General features: G+C 56.1%; 1 protein-coding gene across 1 annotated transcript in view; it reads left to right on the top strand.

Annotated features, from left to right (window-relative positions):
* The window catches only part of HCN4 (hyperpolarization activated cyclic nucleotide gated potassium channel 4), a 41,103-nt gene extending 22,360 nt beyond the window's left edge, over nt 1-18,743 (top strand). Inside the window, exons 2-8 of the mRNA XM_068537013.1 lie at nt 2,894-3,317; nt 11,717-11,878; nt 13,917-14,135; nt 16,165-16,311; nt 16,416-16,656; nt 17,002-17,166; nt 17,284-18,743. Of these exons, the coding sequence (XP_068393114.1) occupies nt 2,894-3,317; nt 11,717-11,878; nt 13,917-14,135; nt 16,165-16,311; nt 16,416-16,656; nt 17,002-17,166; nt 17,284-18,743 (2,818 nt within the window). The remainder of the gene's footprint in view (nt 1-2,893; nt 3,318-11,716; nt 11,879-13,916; nt 14,136-16,164; nt 16,312-16,415; nt 16,657-17,001; nt 17,167-17,283) is intronic.
* The last annotated feature ends 242 nt before the right edge of the window (nt 18,744-18,985 follow it).

The raw sequence follows: 18,985 nt of genomic DNA, 5'->3' as shown, positions 1-18,985 counted from the left end.
GGCGTAGGTCAGAGCATTTTACAAATATCAATTCATGTCGTTCTTTTAACAGTTCCACTAGTTAGGTAATGTTATCCTCATTGAGCAGATGAGGAAACTGAGGCTTGGAGAGATTAAGCAACTTGCTAGCAAAGATTGAACCAGGAATCAAATTCAGGTGGGTTGGCCTGAGAGCCTGTGCTGCTTTCTTCCCACCATATTATGCTGCGTTTTGAATATCTCTTTGATGCTCCAGGACAGTGGTGTGTGGGGAGAAGTGCTCCAGTGTTCCAACCCCAGCCCAGATCAGGCACCAGAAATATTCCTTAGCATCTGGAAACTCATGATTGAAACAATTAGTCAGAATGCAAGGAAATGGGTGTTTTTGTCTCATGTAATTTGGTTTTGTGAAGACCACTAAATGGAAACATTCTCCTGTTAATTACTGTCTCAAATTTGGTCTGTAATTGAGGGAACTAGAGCTTGGGAGAGTGTAGAAACCCGCTGGAGTAGCAGGCCTGCCCGAGTCAGCATTCCAAGCTGCCTTGCACCCGCTCTGTTAATTTTAGAAACTCTCCCAGTCTGGGTGTATTATTAGCTTTATGTACAGAGGCCACAAGGCTCTCAGTGGCCTTTCTATGTCACAATTTTTTGTTTTGTTTTTCCCAAGAGATTAAATAAAAGGAACGATGTCCATGTGTACATAGGGGTGTTTGCACACTGTGTGTGTGAATGAGGATACCTGTGTATGGCATCTAGTGAGTGTCTGCAGCTGTCTTTGAAGGGTGTGCATGAGGCTGAGTGGAGAGTGTACACAGCTTGAGAGCAGCATAGAAGCTGAAACCATTCTCCCAGGGCCCACAAGTCATTATCAGGATGTGCTGTGTTCTGTGTAGTGGGTGTGAAGGCTGGGGTGGGTTCTCCCAGATGGCACAGGGGGAGTACGGCTAACGAAGGGGTGGCGGGCTGTGGGGCAGGGAAGGAGCTAAAGTTGACCTCTTGGCACCAGACTTAGAATGAAAAGCCTTAGCCCAGTGAGGCTCTGACTTGAAGTCTCGTCTTGATGCCCTGAAGAACTTGGCTTTCAGAGGAGCTGCCAGAAGCTGCCTTTCCGGAAGCCACGCTTCCCTGAGCTGTGTGATGTGGGACAGCTCTCTCGCCCACCTTCACTGAAGCAGGCCCTGCCCTCTCCTTGACTCAGAGCGCCATTCTGAGTCTGACAAAGAAAGCAATTTGCTGTGAAGTAATTTTTTTCAAACTTGGAACTCTTCAGGCCGGGGCACTTTGGTTTTGCAGTGGGACCCACTGAAGACTCGAGGAAAGCTTATGTTTTTGTCTCCCACTCCCTTCCCCCTGGCTTCCCTGCAGTAGAGAATTAAAGATGGCTGAAAGGTTATTTCTCTTGGGAGAAGACAGGCTTATTTCTGCCCAACATAATACCTTTATCTGTCATTGCGTAACTGTCTAAATTACTAGCAGAGAGAAACAGCTCTGCAGTGCAAGTTTTCAGTTTTAGGGCCAGCCCTGGGGTGGCTGGTTCTTGGGCAGGGTCCCTGGTCATGCCTTCTAGACATAGGGTCTCGCCTACCTGTGCTATCTGCATACTCCAGAGGGGCCCCTGCTGGGCCAGATAGGAGACCTGTGAGTTGGCTTTTACCTCCTCATATTGCTTAACCTCTCATAGGCTTCACTCTGAGGGTCCCTCCCCACCTCCCCAGGAAATATTAGCAGTTGCTTTGAGGCCTTAGAAGAAGTGATGCTGGAAGCCCCCACTGGTCTCATTCTGTTGAATTGAGTGGTACCTCACTGGTGCCTGAAATCCCCCCGTTAACACTGCCTGTCACTTTGCTGTACACCCGAAACTAACACAACATTGTAAATCAACTATACTCCGACAAAAATTTTTAAAAAATTTTATCACAGAAACTTTGTTAACTGAAATAATTATTCTACCAAATAATGTTTGAAGGAAACTTTTTAAGAAAAAATGAGAAAACATTTGCAATATTTTATTGTGATTAATATATTGATTATTCAATCAGTATTTATTTAAATGTGTACTTGAACATCAAAAATATCTACTTTGCTAAATATAAATTATTTGCTGGAAAAATAAAATAAAATTGTTGAAATATATTTTTAAAAAAACAGAAAAACACTGCCTGCATTTGAAGATATCACTGACCTTCCCTACCGCTGTGTTAGAAGTAAACCTCTGGGGGAGAGAGATGGTCAGACATTTTCTGACTATAGGGGATAGACTAAAGGGAGGCCCCCCCGAGAGCCAGTGTGGGAGAAGGCTAGATCAGAATTACAGGACCGAGTGTGGAGGCCCCGCCCCTCATTGCACAGTGGGGAAACTGAGGCCCAGGGTGGGGAGGGCACCTGCCTGTCAGTGACAGAGCTAGGACTGGATCCCACGCCTCCAGCCTCCCAGGCTCCTGCTGTGTGTCTGGACCTCCCCTGTTCTCTGGTCACGGTCTGTGGCTTGTCTGCCTGCCAGCCTGTCTCAGGCCACAGTTGACCCTCAGGGAGGGTGGAGCATCCTGGCCTGAGCCTGGGATGGTGCGGGGTGAACTACTTCTGCTGCTAAAACAGCCTCTTGCCTCCCTCTGGATGTCATTATTTAGTTTGCGTTTCAGCCTCTCACTGGGGCATGGGGATTGGAGTAGGAGGCTTGTCATCGGGGATCTCACGGAGGGGCAGGCAGAAGGCATCCCCAAGGATGACTAAGGAAGAACCTGTTTCTATGACAGTCACGACATCTTGCCCCGGTACCCATGCACCTATCTCCCGCAGGGTCTCAGAACCTCTGAAGACTTCTCTCTCCCACCTTTGCTCTCTCTGAGCTTTCTTTTAGTCTGTAATTCATTCTCTCTCTCCTCCTATGACTGACCTATGTGTCTCTGGGCAGATTTTACTGGGACCTGACCATGTTGCTGCTGATGGTGGGAAACCTGATCATCATTCCTGTGGGCATCACCTTCTTCAAGGATGAGAACACCACACCATGGATTGTCTTCAATGTGGTGTCGGACACGTTCTTCCTCATCGACTTGGTCCTCAACTTCCGCACAGGGATTGTGGTGGAGGACAACACAGAGATCATCCTGGACCCGCAGCGGATTAAGATGAAGTACCTCAAAAGCTGGTTCGTGGTGGATTTCATCTCCTCCATCCCCGTGGACTACATCTTCCTCATTGTGGAGACACGCATCGATTCGGAGGTCTACAAGACTGCCCGGGCCCTGCGCATCGTCCGTTTCACCAAGATCCTCAGCCTCCTGCGCCTCTTGCGTCTCTCCCGCCTCATTCGATATATTCACCAGTGGGAAGAGGTGAGTGTTCAGACCCAAACCTCTTCAGGGAAGAGGTATCTTCCCTCCAGGGGAGTGAGGGACCAGCAGGTAACCTCAGATAGTTGGATGTGGGCTGTCCGATTGTAGCAGGCACATCTCCTCCAAGAGGACAAATATTAGTAACTTCTTGACTTCTTATCATGCGCTAGATACTACACGAATCACTTCACAGGCAATATCCCATTTAAGTCTCTAACAACCATAGAGGGTACCACATAGGTAGGTATAAGTACTCATTTTTTACATGAGGAAAGAGAGAAATATGAAGAGATTTATATAGTGTCACAGAATTATTAATTGGTGGACCTGGACTCCAGAGCCTGCATTGTTAATCACTGCACTGTACTGTGGAGGTTGCAAACTCAGAAGCTTGTGGGGGCCAGGCAGGGAATATGAATGGGTGGAAAGGGCCATTTGGAGGACAATAGGGAGTGTGGTGGACTGGGGAAAACTGGAGAACATATCTTTCATCTGTATCAGGCAGCCTCTACTCAGCTTTAGCCACTGTGGCCAAGTGAGAATGAGCTCAGGGTTGCTAGATCTACAGATTTATCATGAGAAGCAGAAATCTGGATTTTTGTGCAAATTTTGTTGGCAACTGTCTTAGGTTGGGTTCTTCTGTTGCAGACCCTGAGATGAGGATTTGTATGAAAGTGATTTTTTTTTTTTTTTTTTTTTTGATGGGGAGCAAAGTGTTTCCAGGAAAATCTGGTAAGGGACTGGGGAAGAGGGGCAGGGAAAGGAAGGAAAGGAATAGGAAGAAAAGGAATTAGGAAGGAAAGGAATAGGAAGGAAAGGAAGGAAGAGAGCCAAACAAGGATGACACCAAGCAAATCCCGTGGGGAGTTCCAGGATGGTGTACACCACACCTGGGAGTTGCCCCAATCAGAGCAAAGGAGTTGGACTTTTTATATCCCCTCACCTGTCAGTCACTGGCTCAGGACCCTTCCAGCCCTTGGTGCTAGCAGGCAAAGTGGTTTCCTGCAGCCAGGCCTCTGATAAAGAGCCACAGGTGCTAGCTGTAGGGAGTGCAAGCCTGGCGCTTTCCTGGAGTTGTGTGAGCACAAACTGTAAAGGGATCCTAGGGGCTCTGGGCAGAGCACTGACTATAGAAACTGAATAAAAAATTGTAAAAGAACTAGATGGCCAACACCATTCTGAACAAACCTAACTCATCTGTGGGCTGAATGCAACCATCTATGGGAGAAAGAGAGGACTGCAGGCTGGGGTTTGAAAAAAGCAGGTGACCTTGTGAGGCTTTCCGCTACCACCAAGTACCACCTTTTGGAGGCAGCCGCAGGCAGGCCAGCCTGGATGTGCCAGGGTGGGGGGAGATGTGTTCTGTGAGACTGTCCGCCTTGGGGTCTGGAGCAGGCTGTGGCCTAGGGAAGCTTCCACAGAGGTGCATTTCTTGCCATGGCTCACTGCTAGTCTCCTGGTCTCTGCACGATTGGATGGAAATTCCCACACTCAGGACACGAATCCCCCACCCCACTCCCAGCAGCAGCCTGGGCCCTGGGCAATAGCACCCATGGCTGAGAGTCGGGGCACTGGCAGATCGAGGTCAGAGGTGTCACGAACACCTGTGCTGCAGAAGTCCCTACACCAGCCTGGCAGAATCACTTCATGGCAGAAATTCTCTTTGGTTTGGAATTTGAATTATTTCTGCTGGTAGGAGGAGCAATGACTTGTCCAAAGTCACGCAGCAGACCTCTGGCAGAGCCAGATCAGACCCCAGTTAGCACTCTTGACTCCCGGCAGGGACCAGGTGTGGTGGAATGCGTGTGGGCTTTAGGGCTAGGATGACACGTGAGACCTGAATTAAAATCCAGCTCCACACTGCCAGCTGACTGACCTTGGGGCCACCTTACCCCCTGAGCCTCAGTCTCTTATCGGCAAAGTGGGTAGAAGTCGTACATTCCTCAGTGGATTGTTGTGAGGATTAAAAGAGATGATGTTTGTAAAACCCTTAGTGTGAAACTGGGTGCAGAGAACTGTTTAATAAATGCCCCTCCCCATTCAGTTGCCTTAGCAACCCCCTGTGCTTCTATAGGGTGTTTACTTTTCTCAAATACTTTCTACCCATGATTTCATTGGTTGCTCAAACCTCGCTGACAAGGTCAACAGGGCAGGATTTATTACCTGTATTTGTCAGGTGAGGAAACCGAGGGTGGAAGGGTCAGCTGCCCCAGTGGTAGGATCTTGACCCAGGCCTCCTGACTCCCAGTTCCCTGCCCTTCCCACTTTCTCAGGTGGCCTGAAAGGAGGCTGCCTGGTCCTGTTACCGCTCCCTCTGTTGGGGACGACTCCCCGCTGAGACTGGGGAGGCAGGCAGTGTAGGGTCGAGGGGTGGGGTTGACTGGGTTTGAGGAACCTGGGGGACATGTAGGTGCAGAGAGGTTGGATGTGGGTCTGAGCTCAGGGCTGAGAGGGGACAGTGCCTGTGGGGGTGAGGGTGGTGGTAGCCAGGGCCCCTCTGAGTGGCTGCAGAGGGAAGATGGAGGCGTATTTCCTGGAACGCCCTGAGGGGCTTGTCTCTTGGTTTCTGTCCCAAGTGGAAATTCAGAACCTCGTTGGCTCCCTCAGTCCCCGAGAAACCCCCAACCTTCTGTGTGTCTTGGACTTAACAGCTAGACAGACTGCTGTTAAAAGCAGAGTAGTCGCTCTTTCCCTTCTATAGCGTCGGTTCGTGTCTCCAGGCCCCAGCCCACTGGGGGCCAGCCTTGCTCCCCACTTACACCCGGTCCCTTGGGGGCCATGGTATTTTGGGGAGATTTGGCAGAGTTGCCGGTGGGTGGGAAGGGTGGGCCCTGAGACAGGAGCTAAGCTCTTCTTTTACTGTCCCCACTGCCCCTCTGGCCTGGCCACCCTCTGGGCTATCCAAAAATGGCCAGGCAGGCTCTGACCCTGGACAGAGGCCCCAGGTCAGGACCCTGAACTGGACATCGCTACCCTGTCTTGTGGGCAGGAAGGGAGATCCCAGGAGGCCAGATGGATGACTCCCCGCCCCCTCCACACATATACCCTTATCTTGCCTAGCAGCTGGGAAGGAAGTTACTTTGAGCTGCTGTCTGCCGGGCACACTGCCCAGCTAGGGGCTCCCCCCAGACCCCTGGGGTTGGATTGGGGTTTCCCAGCTGGCCCCAGGAACCCTGTCTCCAGACCCTCAGTAGCCTGCCCCACCCTCAGGGCTTCCCGCAGCCTCACCTTGGCCTGGAGGCAGCAGCAGGGAGACCCTCGGAGGCCTCAGGTCTGTACGAGACCTGGGGAGGGAGGTGTTTCGTAGAGAAGACCCTGCTCTATCTCCTCCTCCAACTCCAGTTCATGTGAATCTCTTCCCTTCTTTAGGCTTCAGTTTCCCCGACTGTCAGATGTACTCTGATGTCCTCAGAGGCTGGGCCTCAGTCCCCACTCCAACCTCCCTTGGCGAGGATCATGTTAGCTGGTCATTCTGAGGACACGGTGGTGGTGCTGGGTGAGGGCTGGGGAGTCGGCCTCCCATGGGGAGGGAAAAGCTTGCCCAAGATCCCCTGGTGAAGCTGCAGAGATGCTGGATTCCTGACCCTCAGCCTTCAGCTGCCTCCCCGAGCCCAGCCCAGCTCAGCCCAGCCTCCCAGTCGAGAGTTCCCGAACGTTAGTAGCAGCTCTTGGGAGTCAGGGTAGGTGGAGGGTCTCGGCAGGCGTAGACGACTGTCTCAGAGGACGCCAGCCTCTGCCTGCATCCTGGGCGATCTAGGTCAGCATCTTCCCTCCCAAGCCTCTTCCAGCCAAGCCTCTTCCCTCCCTCTGAGGTGCGAGCTTGTTATAGGCATGGAGGCTATTGTTAGAAACCGTGGTTGCCCCCCTTCAGATATTCCCCTGCAGGGCCCAGCACCCCAGTGACCCATCCCAGAAGCCTCTTCTTTCCCTCGGCAGCATCTTGGCGTAATGGGAGGGGCTGGAGGCAGGAAGTCAGGCCAGGGGGGCTGTGCAGCCCCCAATGAGTCTCCTCTCCCTGTGGGCCTCAATTTTTCCACCTCTCTCAGTATTGGGAGTTTGGGACGACACAGAGGCATGGTCCTGGGGGGCAGGAGCTGGTCCTCTCTGCGGGCCCTAGGAAGGGACCTAGCGTGACCCTCCAGTTTGTACCCAGGATACGCATGCACCAGCCACTCTCTCAGGACCCAGATTGCTGTTCTCAATGTGGCCACTTGTTCCTGAGACAAAGGGAGGAGTTTGTTCTTCTTCCCCGAGGAGAAAACAAATCCCAGGAGGGAACTCAACAAGGCCCCAAGAAGAGGACTTGGCAGAAACTCCAGTTTCTGGTCTCTCCCCAGGACTGAGAAATCAGCTCTTTATTTTGAGGGCTGGGAAAGAGACAGAAGGAAAGGGACCAACATGTGCTGAGTACCTCCTGTGTGCCAGCTGTGGACGTCCTCTCCTGATCCCCAAGACAGCCCTGGGAGCTGGCAGTTATTGACCCATTACACAGATGAGGAAACTGAGGCTCAGAGCAGAGAAGGCACTTGCCCAAGGTGGGAGACGGTGAGAGACATGTCTCCCTGCCGTTACCCTGTGGTCCAGAAACTACAGAAGGGAATAGGAGTAAGAGCTTCCCCCAAGTGCCATGCTGGGCACAGACAGCGAGCTGTCCAGGCCACCTGCCTGGCAAGCCTTGTGGGGCCCTTGAAATGAAGACAGTCAACCCCGAAAGTCAGAACCAACATCATAAAAGGGGGTTTTAATGAGGTATAAAGAGCAAGACAAATATTTGCGCAGTGCAGCTGACTTGCGGGTGGCCTATGGCCCCAGCCCACAGTGGGGACGCACGGGTGTTTAGCAACCTCTCCCAGCAACATCCAGCCTTGCTCTCAGCAACCACGCCTGGGTGCTGTAGAGTGTTGGGGGTGGGGTGAGTGTCCACCGTCTGGGGTACCCTCCTAGCCTGAATGGATATATCCCTCACCAACTCTTTGCAGAAAGCTCAGACTTTGCCATGCTGGTGCCCCTGGCTTTGTGTGTCTGAGAGCCATCCACAGTACCCCTCACCACCACCAGAACTACCACCACCCCACCCCTACAGGACACTCCCAGCATCTGCATCATTCAACCAATATCAGGCACGCCACCACCACCACCACACTCTCTGAGGATACATGAGTCTGTGCCACCTGCAGGAAAAAGCACCTTTTTTTCTTCCTGCGAAAGCAGGTTCCCTGTGGGCTGTGCCTGCCCAGACTGGGGCCTTTTTCGAATGCCACTGTGTATACTCGTGGCAGCCCTGATCACCATCATCCCCACCACTGTCTTCATCACCTTCACCTTCGTCACTTAAGCACTTCTCAGTTCCTGAGACCCTACCATGTGCTCTGCATACTTGTTGCTGAGATCAGTATAAGGGCAAAATTATACAAGGACCTGATCTTGGAAGAAAATTAGTTACAAAGAAAAGAAAAACAAGGATGATAGAAAAAGGAAAGAACACATTGCATTCAAATGTGCCAACCTTGATCTGGTCTTTAAGACCCAGAGTAATACATAGAAAGGAGCAGTTATTGCAGGCTGTGGAGTCTGGGATGCTTTCTAAAAGTGGTCCAAGTCTTCCTTCAGTGTGGTATCTGGTTTTGGCTGTTAGAACAAGATACCACAGGCTTGGGGGCTTAGATGACAAATATTTATTTCTCACAGTTCTGGAGGCTGGAAGGATGAGATCAGGACGCTGTCATGGTCAGGTTCTGGTGAGGGCCCACTTCCTGGTTTGTAGATGGCCGTCCTCTTTCTGTGTCCTCACGTGGCCACACATCAACTCTCCTGTGTCTCTTCTTATAAGGGCACTAATTCCATCCTTGGGGGCCCCACCCTCATGACCTAATCATCTTCCAAAGGCTCCACCTCCTAATACCATCACATTGAGAGTTAGGGCTTCAACATAGGATTTTGGGGAGATTTCAGTTCATAGGAGTTGGGAAATGAAGGAACTTAATAATAATGATTCCCCCCCTCCACCCCCCGTGTATGTGTTCAGGGCCCAGAGCACTTTCTTAGCCAGTTTAATTTCTTGAACAACCCTGAGAAGTGGGGGCAGATGTCTAGCTTTGTTTTAGTCGAGGGGATGCTGAGGTGTGGAAGGAGGTGAGGACAGGTGTTAGCCACCTCTGAGACTAGGCGGTCCCATGTCACTTGCCCCCCGCATCCCCCCAGAGTTGGGGAGCTGGTGGCATTCTGGTCAACCAAGACTTTGCAAGGTTAGTGGGCCCGAGGTCATAGAGCTACTGTGTTCACCTCAGCAGCTGCTTTAGAGGCAGAAGTGGGATCTTCCCTTGGAGCCACAGCTGGGGCGCTGGTACTCAGGAGCTGCCTGCCCTGCCTGGTCTCTAGTGCCCACCCCTCCTTATACAGAGATGTGTCCGCTAAGCTGGGCAATGGCATGCTGACAGCCCTGGGGCTGGTTTCTGGGCCCCAGTGGGGCTAGGCTGCCAGGCACACAGCTCTGTCTACAGTATTACGCTGTGCACCAGGCTTACAGAGGTGAGATGCCGGAGAGTCCCACCTGGCCCTGGGTCCAGCTTGCTGTGTGGATCTGGCCACATCACTTGGCCACTTTGGGTTTGAGTTGTTTTATTTACAAAACGGAGCTGCTGAAAACCACCCTTCCCGCCCTGGGCCAATCTAATAATTTGCAGGCAGCCCTGTGTTCAAATCTGCCCCTTCTGCTGCCACCATGACCAAGGGCAGGTCTGTTTACTTCTCTGAGCCTGGGTGTAAAAGGGTTAACAACATTTTCAGCAAAGGGTTGTTGTGAGTTTGAATGAGATGGTGACTGTGGGACCGTGTGCCCGCCCCCTCAGGTTCGGTGTTACTGTCTCTCTATTGCCGGGGACACAGGGGTGATGGGACAAGCTAGAGCTGCCATCCTCCAGGAAACTTTCCGAGGTCTGTTTCATCCTTTCAGCTGGTACATCCAGAGTCATGCTACTAAGGGGGCCACAGGTGGGCACAACCCAGGGGGTGATAGACAAGTAGTATTCATCTTTGGTTTCTCCAGACCAAGAGCCAGGCTAAGCCTATATTTCAGAAGGGGAAACTGAGGTCTCAAGTATCAGAATATCCTGCCACCAGCTATGGGGCTGTTGCTAAAAGACCACTAGACAGGGGTTGAAATATCTAGGGTCTGTTTCTTTGGGTCTCAGTTTCCCCCATCTGAAATGGGCTTAAGCTAGGTCTCTGTGGCATTTGACAAGTCTTCATGTTTGGCCCAAAGCCCCTCTCCAGGAAGGATCTGTACCTGGGAATAATATGGAGGGCAGAACTATGGGTGGGGGCACCTCCAGAGTCTCCCAGGCCAGAGGCAAGGCCAGAACTTCCAGAGACCTCCCTCTAGACTTCTTTCCATTTCTGTCCCCTCCCCATCCTGTCACCATGGTGACCCCTGCTGAAACCGGACCAAGAGGCAGCTTGGGGAGGAGGGAGGTGGGGCACGGATGCTGGGATGTACGCACCCTTGGCCCTGCCCAGCCACACCTCAGCCTCTCGCTTGGAGCCACAGGGGTGGAGATACACGGGTGGCCATGGTTGCTGTACCTTATTAAACTGTACAGGAGAGCATTACTACTCATACATGTTAACTAATCATAAGGATTAATTATTAATAACTTATCAATTAATAATGGTTTGCAATTTATTGAATACTTCCATACCCAGTACTAAGCACTTTATATGTATAATTTAGTCCTTTTGACAACCCACTCAAGGTAAGAAATTTTATCACCATTTCCCAGATGAGGAGACATGATCAGAGAGGTTCAGGAACTTTCTCAAGGTCGCACAACTAGGAATTGGGTAGGAGTTGGGCCTGGGATCAAGGTCTGTGTGAACTTGGAGCCTAGGTGTCTGTACTGCTCCCCCTGCAGTTCCATGGCTGCCTTTGGCAGAGCCCGCTGCCCCTGGGGGGTCCTGAGAGTCTAGTGACAGATTTAGGGAAACACCATGTCCCTGGTGTGACCACAGACCCTAGTACCCCGAGGAGCCTCTGGTGGGCTGGCTCTTCTTCGTGTCGTCCTCACAGCCCAGGTGAGCTGCCCGTTTCCAGGCTGTATGGGGCTCTACGTACGTGCCCTCCCTTCACGTGTCCGGCCTGGGTGGCTGGACTCCCCATGGGAGCCCACCCCCGTATCTGCACGGATCCCAGGTGGAGTCCCTCTGGAGCCCCACAGCCTGCAGGCCGCTTCTCCCAGGGCCAGCCTGACGCCTTCCCGCCCTCGCCACGGCCGGGACCTGCACCGAGCTGGGCGCGCTGCCCAGTGTGTGCAGAGCATCAGGGCCTGCCAGCAGCTGCGGCGTCCGCCCGGGAGCGGGCCGGCCCCCAGCTAATTGGGCCAGTCTCTTCCCTCTGCCCGCAGATCTTCCACATGACCTACGACCTGGCCAGCGCCGTGGTGCGCATCGTGAACCTCATTGGCATGATGCTCCTGCTCTGCCACTGGGACGGCTGCCTGCAGTTCCTGGTGCCCATGCTGCAGGACTTCCCCGACGACTGCTGGGTGTCCATCAACAACATGGTGGTGAGTGCCCAGCCCTCGGCCCTCCCTCCGGGTGCGGGGGGAGGGGACCGACGAGGCGCAGATGGGCAGAGCAGGTCACGTAGGGCCCTCTACTGAGTCCGGGAGCCCTTGGCTCTGTGCTGCTACCTCTGCCACCTTACAGCCTCCACTGCAGTCGGGAGCCTCGCTATTTGGCCCTGATTGCACCCAGGGAGACTAAGACCAGGGCTTCCTCAGATTGTATCAGGTGTGGGAATAGCGGGCTGGTGGCTCCTGCCCTCCTACCTCTGCTCCCCGAGGCTGACCAACCATTAAAAGCCAGCCGAGCCCTAGGAAGGAGAAACCAGTGAGGGGCACTGTGGGCAGCCCACATGGACTCCCAGATCACACGTGGCTGCCACTTCCTGCTCCAGTAGCAGAGCTGGGCTGTGCCTCTGCCCCTCCTCCTGCCCCACCCCACAGACACAGCCCGGTCCTAGGTGGGGTCCTGAGCAGGGAAGGCAGGTTCGATGGCGCCTCATCCCCTCCCTCCCCCTCCACCCTGTGGGTGGGTGAGAGGAGCCGTGGGACGGGGTTCCCCAGCCTCCTGTGAACAGGGCACGCTCCAGGCAGGGTGGCGGGTCCCCTGGGCCTATGGGCCTTTCTCTGGCTCTGCGAACCCCTGAGTCCTCCTCTCACTCCCAGTCAGTTTGGTTTGGTCTCTAGGCAAACCCTCAGGGCCCCAGGGGAGGAAAACTGGCTTTGAAAGAGGTGAAAGAGACCCTGAGGCATCTTTCAGCATCAAACAGGCCTTTGCAAAACAGCCTTTTGATGAGCTAAGTGTAAATGAATCGGCCACATGGATTGAATTTCCCGGTCCCCAGAGGCTCAGCAGTAAAGCCAGAGCCCTGGCTGGAGGCAGCTGGGGGCTGCCTGGGGGACGGGGAGCCCAGGCCCCCTCTATCCCTGGAGATCAATCCCACAGACCACCCACCCTCTGGAATGAGAGCCCCTAGACTAGCTCAGCTGTGTCCAGGATGGTCTGAGTGACCTTGAACTTGGCACGCAGCGCCTGTGCCTTCCTCCAGGTGCTGGGAACAACCTGGTGATTGCGGAAGTGCTTAGGGCTATGGGCAGGGGTTCTGGGTGTCATGCGCATGGGTGGCTTTCCACATTCATGCTAACGCATCTGCCTCGTGAGCAGAGAGCACTGGGGAGGTGGGTTTATCCGGTGGCCCCTTCATTTGGGGCAGTTTCCTCTGTGGGAGGGTGACAGGCCCACACATGCATTAAGTTCAGGAGGTGGCCCTTCTGAGCGCAGCGTGCCCACACTGAGCCTTCCTTGAGACACCGACTGGCTTTGGAGACAAAAATAGCCAGGAGCCTCGCTCCCTTTCTCCCTCCGCCGCCCCCAGCACGGTGTGTGTTTCAGGCCATCCACCTTTGGGGTGGGGGAGGGTAACTAGTGGCCGCAGCCCTGGATGGATGCAGGCCGGGTTCACACAGGAGGCGACTTAGCTCGGCAGCTCTTTAACTTTGCTCACCCAAAACGAGGACAGCGTTTTCGGCTCAGTCTGCCCGAGCTTTTCCCCCCAGGGGAAGCATATCTGGTTTTATAATTGAGGTCAGTGGGGAAATGGGCTTCACTTGGCAGTAGTTTGGTGCGGAGAATGGAGCTGCTTTGGCGAGCTCAGGACAGCAGGGTGGCCCAGCCTGGAGCCCTGGCTGCCCCCGGGCTGAGAGGTCCCAGGGTGTGGAGGTGGTGGGGTGTTAGGCTGGCGCCCATCCCTTCGCTGGGGCTTCTGGTCTGAGCCCTGCTCCTCCACTGCCAGAGAAAGGCCTAAGTGAGGGATTCACTTGGTCACCATGGGCAGCCAGTGTGGGCCTCCCTGCCCCTCACCCAAGGCTTTCAGCCAACAGCAAGGTTGTAAGCCCAGGCCTCAGCCACTGGGAAAGTTAGGCTGAGGGGTGGGAGGTAGCAGGGACTTTTCTAGCTCCTCGTGAGAAGGGCCCGCCCTCTCCTTGGCCCGGGTCCATCCCACCCCTCCCCCAATCCGTCCACCTTTGCGTCTGTCCACAGAACAACTCGTGGGGAAAGCAGTACTCCTACGCCCTCTTCAAGGCCATGAGCCACATGCTGTGCATCGGGTATGGCCGGCAGGCCCCGGTGGGCATGTCGGACGTCTGGCTCACCATGCTCAGCATGATCGTGGGTGCCACCTGCTACGCCATGTTCATCGGCCACGCCACCGCCCTCATCCAGTCTCTGGACTCCTCCCGGCGCCAGTACCAGGAGAAGGTAGGCTGGAACGCTGGGGTCCACCCTGGGCTCTCTCAGGAGAACCTGCCCGTCACTCCTTCCCACAGGGAGCACAGGCTGCCAGCCACCGGGCCCCCGAGGGTCCAGCCCTCTGTGATGGGGGCTCCCGTGTGGGTGACAGAGGGGGGGGGACCCCTCCTAGGTGAGAACTACTTCAGCTCCCCAGCCTTAAACCTCTAAGTGTCTTTTTATTTGTACCCCGCTTTCCTCCTGCTGAAACTGGGGGCTTGTCTCTCCTGACTGAGGGCCCCTTTCGCTCCTGACCTCCCCACCCCGTGCCCACTATCCCCTCCAGCCTCCTCCTCTCTGAGGGCCTTCCCATCAGCACTGAAACTTGTTCCGTCTCTCCCTTCTTATAGACGTCTGTCCCTCCACCATCATCGGGCTTTGCCTGCTATCTTTTCTGCTGTCTGCCTCTTTTTCATGGACAAACTCCTAAAACCAACCGACCGACCAAAAAACTCGCATTGTTTATGGCTGCTGAATCCACTTGCTTCTCTCAGCCCACTGAGTCTGAGGTTACCTCTACCCTCCGTGTTGCTGAAGCCAGTGGGTCCTTTGGGGTCCTTGTCTTGCTTGGCCTCTGACAGTTTTGACTCCCTGCTTGGCTTCGCACTTGTTTCCGTGACCACGCACTCTCCATTCTCTTCCCTGCTCTCCTTGGCTGGCTCGTCTTCTCAGTCATCCCACATTGGGCCCCTGCTGGCGTGGGCCCAGCTCTCTGCTTCTCTCTCCCCCATCTTCCTAGGGGCTGCTCTTTTCCCACCTCCCCCTCACCCCACGCTCTGTGTCCATCTCAGCGCAGTGGGACCCAAATAGTATAATCAGGCCCCACCTCTTTCCTCAGCCCCAGACTACCTGATGCCTCCCTGGACCTCAGCCTCACCATGTCCAAAATGAGAACAGTCTCCCGTCTTCTCCACTGCAAACCTCCACTCTTGTCTGTCTTGTTAGTGGATACGGTGGCGCAGACGCCCAGGCCAGAAACCAGGAGCCATCTTTGATGCTTGTTAACGGCTGCCCCCGTTGTCATCTCCCTCCCCTTTATCCTGGCCAGCCCCTGCCTGGGTCACGGCAGCTGGAAGAACGTTAGGGAACTTCAGCTCCCAGCTCTCAGTTCCTTTTTGTCATCTCTCTGCAGCCGTGTCCCCACCTCTTTGGAGCGCTAGTACATGAAAATGGACTCCCCTGTTTCTGATTGTTCCTGGGGTACAGGGACTTCCCTTACATCTCAGTGGGGAAAATCTCTTCTTGCCTGATTGTGCCTCCTGTGCCAGCCATGCTCCTGAAGATCCCCGCTCTCCACCCACAATCCAGGGATGGCTGGAGCAGCGCCCACCATCACCCCCGGGGTGAACAGGAGCATTTCTTATTTGGTTAAGCCCTGGGCACTTAGGTTCACAAATCTCTTGTCCCCAAACCTCTTTTTAAGGCCCCTGCTCTACCCAGCCCCTCTCCTGGGCTGGAGTTGCTCTTCAACAAAAGACAGCCTCAGCCGAGGCCACGTTTAGATACATGCCCCACCTGATGGGTCAGGCATCCTGGCTTCAGCCTCCAATCCCTCTAACCCACTGCAGCCCATTCTGCTGCCTCTGCCGGTTTGTTACAACTGCTGGGAAACAGCTCCTTCTAGAGTCTGTGGGTGAGGCCTCTCTGGTCCACAGTGTAACACAGAAGAGACCGACATTTAGAGGAAACTCGATCGACCTCCTGGTCAGTGGGCCTCCTGTAACTGGGAGGTGGACAGTCCCTATTGTCCCCCGGCCGTCTTCACAGTATTGAACGTGGTGAGGACTGGACGCTCTGATGGCGCCCCTCCTCCACTCCAAGCGGCTGGGAGTCAGGGCCACACCCACACCGAGGACCTCAATCTCACAGGTCAGCCATAAAGGCCCACAGGGTCTGTGCCAGCTCTGGTCACCAGCAGCCGAGACAGGGTGGTGCGAGCTGGGGCAGTGGGGCCGGCTGGCTAGGAGGTAACGCCCTCTCCCTCTCTCCTGGGACTCAGTACAAGCAGGTGGAGCAGTACATGTCCTTCCACAAGCTCCCGCCCGACACCCGGCAGCGCATCCACGACTACTACGAGCACCGCTACCAGGGCAAGATGTTCGACGAGGAGAGCATCCTGGGCGAGCTGAGCGAGCCGCTGCGGGAGGTGAGCTTTGTGGCTGCCGGCCCGGGAGGGGGTCCAGGCCTTCCTGCTGGGTGGCTCCCCTCACCTCCACCTCCCTTTCTCAATCCACCCTGTCTGGGGAGCAGGAGATCATCAACTTTAACTGCCGAAAGCTGGTGGCCTCCATGCCGCTGTTTGCCAACGCGGACCCCAACTTTGTGACCTCCATGCTGACCAAGCTGCGCTTCGAGGTCTTCCAGCCGGGGGACTACATCATCCGCGAAGGCACCATCGGCAAGAAGATGTACTTCATCCAGCACGGGGTGGTCAGCGTGCTCACCAAGGGCAACAAGGAGACCAAGCTGGCAGATGGCTCCTATTTTGGAGGTGAGGCAGCCAAGGGGCCCTGGGGGGACAGGGCAATGGGCTGGAGAGACACCGAGGATGACATCGCAGACCCTCACGCCACTGCCTGGAGGTGGGTGTCCGTGAGCCCAGGACAGGGGTGGTCCCAGAGACGGGAAAGACAGTCTGTCACCCATTTGGTTGGGGGCTGGCATCCCCGATGCGGTCACGGCCTAGGGGTGGGGCCTTGTGAGCCTGTCCAGCTTCTGTCCCACACAGCGGGGCCCCAGGTCAGGGTGGGGTGGGGGATCCTTTGGAGTCTGCCGGGGACCCCCCCCCACCACCACCACACCCCCTCCCCCCCCATGACTCCTGCCGTCCTGGCAGAGATCTGCCTGCTGACGCGGGGCCGGCGCACAGCCAGCGTGAGGGCTGACACCTACTGCCGCCTCTACTCGCTGAGCGTGGACAACTTCAACGAGGTCCTGGAGGAGTACCCCATGATGCGGCGGGCCTTCGAGACGGTGGCGCTGGACCGCCTGGACCGCATCGGTGAGGCGGCCCGGCGGGAGGAGAGAGGGAGGGCGGATTTCCCCCGCCGCACAGGCCGGGCGGGCTCCCCTCTCCTCCGACCCTACCCTGAGCTCCAGCTCTTGTTCTGTGGCCCAGGCAAGAAGAACTCCATCCTCCTCCACAAAGTCCAGCACGACCTCAACTCAGGCGTCTTCAACTACCAGGAGAACGAGATCATCCAGCAGATCGTGCAGCACGACCGGGAGATGGCGCACTGCGCCCACCGCGTCCAGGCCGCAGCCTCTGCCACGCCGACCCCCACGCCCGTCATCTGGACCCCGCTGATCCAGGCGCCGCTGCAGGCCGCCGCCGCCACCACCTCCGTGGCCATCGCGCTCACCCACCACCCGCGCCTGCCCGCCGCCATCTTCCGGCCTCCCCCGGGGCCCGGGCTGGGCGGCCTCGGGGCCGGGCAGACGCCCCGGCACCTGAAGCGGCTGCAGTCCCTGATCCCGTCGGCGCTGGGCTCCGCCTCGCCCGCCAGCAGCCCGTCGCAGGTGGACACGCCGTCTTCCTCCTCCTTCCACATCCAACAGCTGGCTGGATTCTCTGCACCCGCCGGACTGAGCCCGCTCCTGCCCTCGTCCAGCTCTTCGCCGCCACCTGGGGTCGGCAGCTCCTCCTCGGCACCCACGCCATCCGCCGCGGCCGCGGCCGCCGCCACAGCCGGGTTTGGCCACTTCCACAAGGCGCTGGGAGGCTCCCTGTCCTCCTCGGACTCTCCCCTGCTCACCCCGCTGCAGCCGGGCGCCCGCTCCCCGCAGGCCAACCAGCTGGCGCCCCCGCTGCCCGGGGCCCGGGGCGGCCTGGGACTGGCGGAGCACTTCCTGCCGCCCCCAGCCTCGGCCAGGTCCCCGTCGTCCAGCCCCGGGCAGCTGGGCCAGCCTCCCGGGGAGCTGTCCCCGGGTCTGGCCGCCGGCCCACCAAGTACGCCAGAGACACCCCCGCGGCAGCCTGAGCGGCTGTCCTTTGCGGCAGGGGCCTCAGGGGGGGCCTCTCCTGTAGCCTTTACCCCCCGAGGAGGTCTCAGCCCCCCTGGCCACAGCCCAGGTCCTCCAAGAACTTTCCCAAGTGCCCCTCCCCGGGCCTCCGGCTCCCACGGTTCCTTGCTCCTGCCTCCGGCATCCAGCCCCCCGCCACCCCAAGTCCCCCAGCGCCGGGGCACCCCGCCCCTCACCCCGGGCCGCCTCACCCAGGACCTCAAGCTCATCTCAGCCTCCCAGCCGGCCCTACCCCAGGACGGGGCACAGACTCTCCGCAGAGCCTCCCCGCACTCCTCTGGGGAGTCCGTGGCTGCCTTCCCGCTCTTTCCCAGAGGCGGGGCCGGCAGCGGGGACAGCGGGGGCCTCGGTCTCCCCGGGAGGCCCTATGGTGCCGTCCCTGGCCAGCAGGTCACTCTGCCTCGGAAGACATCCTCAGGTTCTTTGCCACCCCCTCTTTCTTTATTTGGGGCAAGAGCCACCTCTTCTGGGGGGCCCCCTCTGACTGCTGCTCCCCAGAGGGAACCTGGGGCCAGGTCTGAGCCAGTGCGCTCCAAACTGCCCTCCAATCTATGAGCTGCGCTCCCTCCCTCCCTCCTTCTCTCCTCTTTTTTTCTCCTTTCTTCCTTCAGGTTTAACTGTGATTAGGAGATATACCAATAACAATAATAATTACCATTAAAAAACCCACACCAGAAAAACAAAAGACAGCAGAAAATAACCAGGTATTCTTAGAGCTATAGAATTTTGGTCACTTGCTTTTATAGACTATTTTAATACTCAGCACTAGAGGGAGGGGGGAGGGGAGGGGAGCAGGC

This window comes from Eschrichtius robustus, chromosome 1 (genome assembly GCF_028021215.1).
Source record: "Eschrichtius robustus isolate mEscRob2 chromosome 1, mEscRob2.pri, whole genome shotgun sequence".
NCBI lineage: Eukaryota > Metazoa > Chordata > Mammalia > Artiodactyla > Eschrichtiidae > Eschrichtius > Eschrichtius robustus.
This window is presented reverse-complemented; position numbering and strand designations above follow the sequence as displayed.